Consider the following 6,720-nt stretch of genomic DNA (forward strand, 5'->3'; position numbering starts at 1 on the left):
TATAAGCTGATAAAATCTATTGAAGCAGTGAAATAGACACGGAACAGCAGTGCTGCTAATGGTTTGGTTGTTTTTTAAATCCACGTTCCTTCTATATGTGTAGAAAACAAGTGAGACCAACAAAGCAAATCGTGAAGGTCTAGAATATGTGCACACTACGGGGACAATAAGTTTTGTGAGGATTCGCAAAAAAATGGTATTTAAAATTTTTTTAGTGTTACTTATTAACTGCATCCTTTCTTTTTGTTTGTTTTTAATGTATTTATCAATATTTTAACTATCATGTCTTTATTATAGGAAAATGAGTTGGGAAGACCTCCAAGTGAAGCTGAAATGTTTATTGAGACCCGTAAAAAGAAGATAAATCCACAAGGAGAGAAAACAATCAATTTGATAGTAAGTATGTGCCATATTCCCTAAATATTAATATTCATATATTGCTTTTTAGGTCCTAATTTTCATATAACATGCATAGCAACTAAATATAAATTTTGCTAATGCAGGGTGCTTTAGAAGAACTCAAATCTCAAGATGAAGCTGATGATGCATGGGATTTAGTCAAGAAAGATGAACATCCTGGACGTGTACGTCTTAGGGGGAGGGGTGTCACTAAAACCATGCTCCAAAATAAAAATAAAAAGATCATGGATCCCTCTGAGCAAGTTCCAGAATCTGTTGTTCAAACTATATCACAAAAAGTTGAGCAAGAGTTGACAAAAAAGTTTGAAGAGCAGAAGGCAGATTTGGTTCATGGTTTCGCCGAGCTCTTGACTGAAATACTTGGGCAAACAATTGATCCGGCGGCTATTGCAAGGCTTATTGCACGCACAAGATCACCTGAGCAAGGTGGTAGTGCTCGAAATCATGATCATCCTCGCTCATCTGCAAGCAGCCATCAGCCACGAAATGAGGTAGTTTTTTCTTTTGTTATATCTTTCTTTTTCTTTTTTGTGTATTATGACAACTTGATTTGGATTGGTTGCTTCTTAGTTCGCCCGAAATGAGGTGTTATATACCTAAATATGATCGTCATGCAATAAGTTATGACTCTAAAGAGACACATACAGTCCATTTCATGCAATAAGTTATGACTCTAATGACCTTTATCCTTCTATCATCCGTGTCTCTTCTATTCTACTTGTGCTTACTCTTAATTTCATTATATACCTAAATATGATCGTCATGCAATAAGTTATGACTCTAAAGAGACGCATACAGTCCATTTCATTCTACTTGTGCTTACTCATCTTTTTATCTTGATGTACGCAGGAAAACATCTGAAGATCCATGCTTGTCGCTCTTTGGGGGATTTATTTGTTGTGAAGATTTAGAACTTAATCGTCTCAATAGAGACATTTTGACCTTTTGATTAAGTAGTAGCTCTTTGTTTTAATCATGGAGGATTTGTGATATGTGCTTAATTTGGTAAGTTTGTGTGTAAAACTTGTGAAGAATTATCTCAATCCTATTGCTATAATATTGTTCTTCGTTGTAATGAATTGTTCATTATATTAAGGCTAAAGTTTGGTTAGTTTGTGTGTAAAACTTGGACTATTGTTTCTTTGTATGTGATGGACTGATGTGTGATATCTGAGTGATTTGTTTTGATCAGTAAAAAATGAAAACCGTCCCCTTTGGTATAAAAAACATCCTCATAGATCACAAACAAAACCGTTCCCATAGACAATATAACTGTCCTCTTAGGTCAAGCTCGAAATCGTACCCCTTGGTATAAAAACCGTCCTTATAGAAACCGTTCCCCTTGCTATCAAATTGTTCCCATTGCTTAGAACCTAAAAACCGTTCCCCTTGCTATCAAACCGTTCCCGTTGCTTAGAACCTAAAAACCGTTCCCCTTGATATACAACCGTTCCACTTGCTCTAAACTAAGAACCGACCCCTTAGCACAACCGTTCCCTTATGGTACTGTTGGGGAGGGTTTACAAATCGTTGCACTAGGAGCATAAACCGTCCCATTAGACCTACGGGCACGGCTGCAAACGAGACGGATGTAGAACCGTCCCCATAGGCCTAGTGTGACGGTTTCCATGCCTAGGGTGACGGTTCACAACCGTCCCCATAGGCCTCAAATGTGGTAGTGTCATCTTCTTGGAGAGGAAATTTCCCCTCTAATGAATGTCCCAGTTCTCAACCAGTCACTAGCAATTTTGTGCTTTCTGTTTAGGCTTGAATCGCGGTAAGTTGACCAAGATTATAGAGTAAGTTGCGATGTATATGAATTCCTACGTGTTGGAAACTTCAAAAAACGGAAATAGCGTACGATGTAAGTACAAAAATATTTTCCCGTTATCATCCTAAGTATCATAAGAATTAGAAGATGTATCCATGAGATTTGATTGTCTCCTCTGATATGCAAGGATTTATAAGTTTATTATTAGGGCTTTTTGTTTTTAGGTCCATTTGTTTACCTAACTTTATCTTTAAACCCAAGTATTATTAGTTGTATCTTTAAACCCAACATTTTTTTTGTATTTATCTTTAAACCCAATTTCCTTATATAGGGGGACCCACATATGAGAGTATTATATTTTGGAATTGGGTTTAAAGATAAATACAAAAAGAGAGTTGGGTTTAAAAATACACCTAATAATTCTTGGGTTTAAAGATAAAGCTAGGTAAACAAATGGACTTAAAAACAAAAAGCCCTTATTATTATCTATATACGTCAGATACAAGTAGGAAAGTGACTTAGCAACCAATCCCTCATAGATAGTACTACGAACAAGAACTTATATATGTTATCTTACTTGCCTCGTGACAAATGAGAGCTACTATATATATATGATTACGTGATGATCGATATTAAATTTCAAATGCTAATCAATCCTGAAATCAAGCCAGCTGGCATTCAAATGACAGAAGACAGAACATGATTCTGCCTGAGATACCCCTTATCTCTTTTGAGCAACCCCCTGTTTAACTTTACCAGAATATGATATAGGAATTAAAATAATACATGTGGGGATTAACAAAAAAACCCGTGTATATGTTTTTACTATTTTCATGACAAGGACGTGCCTTGAAGATCATGTCTCTTTGCACATGATGAAAGCCCAAAAGAATTACAAATGCCAACTTATTTCATCGAGCACAGGTCGATCGTCCCCCTTCTACTCTATATGGGACAAAGTTCTTATCTTATCAACAAAGAAGAAAAACTTTATGTTCTAGTGCATCTTTACATTGTAGGAGTGGTTGATGCATTTTTCTTAACGGGTCTAATCCGCTACCTCGAAAGACTAAACCCCGCTCCACCTCGGTCTGCCCATCACATCTAGGGGTGACAAAAAATGATTTTATCCGTATTCTATTTGTATTCATTACGATGCGAATATGGTTACTAAATCATTATCCTACACATACAGATATGTAGTGAAATTTTTGGATTTATATCTGAAATATCTCAATGTATATTGAGCATACAAGTGTAGTTGTTTTAATTCTTAGATTAACGGATCTAAGGTTGATTTTGATGATCCAAAGATTTAATCCTGACCTCAAACTCATTAACTTGAAGGGGGGGAATTTTGTCTTATTTAGAGCAAGAGAGGTTGTTTTAATCCTTAGATTAACAGAGAAGTCCAGTGCATGAAGAATAAGCTGTCTTTTATCACAATTAATTCTCACAAGCTAGGCATCAGTAGCTTAGACATCTACCTCAAGCACCCTGCACAAGCCACCGCGGGAATTGTCCTACTCTCAAAGAACAAATGTCACTTCCGGCGACACACGTCACTCCTAACTTTGCCTTTGATAGGAGTAGCGGAAGGAAGAAGGGGGTTGAAAAATGTGAACCTGCAGCTGAGAAGGGATTCAAAGCAAGAGAGGACTAAATCTAATTTGAGTTAGAATGCCGAAGTGGTGCTTCAAACCTATGGTTGTTGACATAATTAGCTTTGAGGCCAATTGCTGAGAATCAGCCCACAATGCGGAAGTTTTGTTTAGGATATTGTTTGCGTCGAAAGTTACTGTTTTCATTGCTATCGAATCTATTACAACTTTAGTCATTACAATAAACTCGAATAAAATAAAAAAAGTTAATCTTTTTATAAGATCTCCTTACACAATGAAAATAAAACAAGTTTACAACTTTATCAAACAAGTTTTGTACTGCGCTTGCGCGGGTCGGATCAGACCGACCTACACTTGCGCGGGTCGGAACCCGAAACGAGTTTTGACGATTTTGATGCTGTTTTTGCAGGATTTATCTGTTCCAGGGGTTTCTAACTGACTTGATATCATCCCCAAACATAGTTAGGTTGTTGTTAACTGAAGATAGAGCCAAATCACTTGTTCTCATCCAAATAACCGCTTCCGAAGCCCTATAAATACAAGGCTAGGGCCTCCTTTTAATGGGGGCGATTGATTATCAAGACGAGGAGGTACTGCCGGATTGTGGAGTCAAAGGAGCACAAATTTCAGCGAGGGTTGACAGATCTTGGCGAGTTCTTCGGCATAAAGAAGGATAGTTCGAGAGATCCGACGTCCGTTCCCGTCCGTCCCTTGAGATTAAGCTTGGTCTTAATCTCGAGAAGAGCCCTGATTTCGCTTGGTCGATCTCAGCGCTTCAAATCAAATACTTCCTCGGTGAAGACGAAGCTCTGCCAAATTTTTTATCAACCGGATCCAGATCAAAGGCAGTCCACGGATAAACCCCGACACAGGCAAAGATCCCACGTAAGCAGAAGACCGATAAACGATCTCCCTGCGTTTGTTTGATAAAGTTGTAACTTTTGTTTTCATTGTGTAAAGATCTTATTTTTTTATTTTATTCGAGTTTATTGTAATGACTAAAGTTGTAATAGATTCGATAGCAATGAAAACAGTAACTTTTGACGCAAACAAACTGACGACCACAGTGGGAGCCAACAGCCTCACTGCCGGAGCTATCGTGTCGCAACCTCAGATCTGCATCCCGGTTGAAGAAGTGGTCGAGTACGAGTTCGACCAACTGATGTTCGAGGAATATCTTTCGTCCTCCTCCTCCAGATCCTCCGCCTTCTCGCAATCGAAGGAAGATCAACGCCCCCGTTGTTGCGGTAGCTGAACCTTACAACGCCCTTCCGGCCTCCAATGAGTCTGGATTTGCAGATCTGAACTCCTCCTCAATCAAGGAGTTGAGTACAGAAGGGGCGCCTATTTTATCAAAGAGAACTCGTCAAAGGCAGCGCCAACGCTGTGCGCGCCAACTCGCTAGAGCCTTGGAGTCAATTGACGGGATTCGTTACGAGACGGATTTGAAAATTAGGCAACGCCAAGCACCCCAACAGCGGACAGATGTCCTCCCCTCCAAACCAATAGCAAATGAATGGATCCAAATCAAAAGAATCCGTTCAACTCTGGAGGAGCGAATTCAAAAGCGTCGCGCGCTTGCGCGCATGCGAATTCTTGTGCAAAAAGCACAAAATATGCAGAAGAAGGACATAGCTAAGAAACAACCAAGACTGCATCAAACTTGGAGACCAAAATCTAAAACGGCAGCCGAAAAGATCGAGAATCGCGGGTCACTTGAATCTGACCCGCCGGCGTGCGGGTCACTCCGATCCGACCCACCAATTTGTAGGTCACTTCAATCCGACCCGCTAATTTGCAGGTCACTTTAATCCGACCCGCCAAAACGCGGGTCACTCTAATCTGACCCGCCAATTTGCAGGTCACTCCAATCCGACCCGCCAAAACACAGGTCACTCCAATCCGACCCGCCAATTTGCAGGTCACTTCAATCCGACCCGTCAAAACGCAGGTCACTCCAATCCGACCCGCCAATTTGCAGGTCACTTGGATCCGACCTTCCAAATCGCAGGTCACTTGGATCCGACTTTCCAAATCGCAGGTCACTTGGATTCGACCCTCCACTTTGCAGGTCACTTGGATCCGACCTTCTAAATCGCAGGTCACTTGGATCCGACCCTCCACTTTGCGGGTCACTTGGATCCGACCCTCCACTTCGCGGGTCACTTGGATCCGACCTTCCAAATCGCGGGTCACTTGAATCCGACCCTCCAACCCGTCGGTCACTTAAATCTGACCCGCGCCAGGGTCGAGACAGAAGACATTTTGCACCGGTTACGTTGATCCCTTCGAGTTCCGCACCTCTGGTGGAACCCCACGACAACATGGATTTGTCCCGATTCAAGGTGAGGATAGTTGATCGCTTAGGTCCTTTGCACGAGGATCGAGGCAAAGTTTTCATCGAAGGACACTTGGGTCCGATGATTGAACCCCGAACGACTCGCCGAGCTGGGAGTCGCACATGCCCTCACAACAATTTCAAGCCTTCGTATAAAGGGAAAACTCCAGTTTTTACCCACCTGGGGGTGTGTATTAAAATCCAAGAGCACGTCAAAAGTTCACGCTTACAAATGCGTGACTCTAAACGCGTGACTCTTAAGAACGCCAACAAGGAGTTGCATACTCAGAACAAAACGCGTAAGATAAACGAACGCATTATACCTGAGGATTCATGTAAATAGTCGATAGGTTACTCCGACGGCAACGTCGATGAGTTGTACTATCGGGCTGGGGGTATGAACAAGTCTCGGAAGAGAAGTACCCGGGAATTAGAGTCTCACTGCCCGTGCGCTAAGATAATCAGGACAGTATTATCAGCATGTAGTTGCCCCAAGACCGCTCCGCAGAGGGTCTCGGTATTTGAGAGGATCTCCAACGGAATAGCTAAGTCCAAACCAAAGCGTCTCC

At 41.3% G+C, this 6,720-nt stretch overlaps 1 protein-coding gene across 1 annotated transcript; it reads left to right on the forward strand.

Moving 5' to 3' along the window:
• Positions 303-1,531, forward strand: LOC109843697. Its single transcript, XM_020412654.1, has 3 exons — positions 303-396; positions 504-911; positions 1,270-1,531. Exons 1-3 carry the CDS (start codon positions 334-336, stop codon positions 1,279-1,281), a joined length of 483 nt encoding a protein of 160 aa, XP_020268243.1. The 5' UTR covers positions 303-333; the 3' UTR covers positions 1,282-1,531.

The sequence above is a fragment of the Asparagus officinalis genome, chromosome 1 (assembly GCF_001876935.1).
Source record: "Asparagus officinalis chromosome 1, Aspof.V1, whole genome shotgun sequence".
Lineage (NCBI taxonomy): Eukaryota > Viridiplantae > Streptophyta > Magnoliopsida > Asparagales > Asparagaceae > Asparagus > Asparagus officinalis.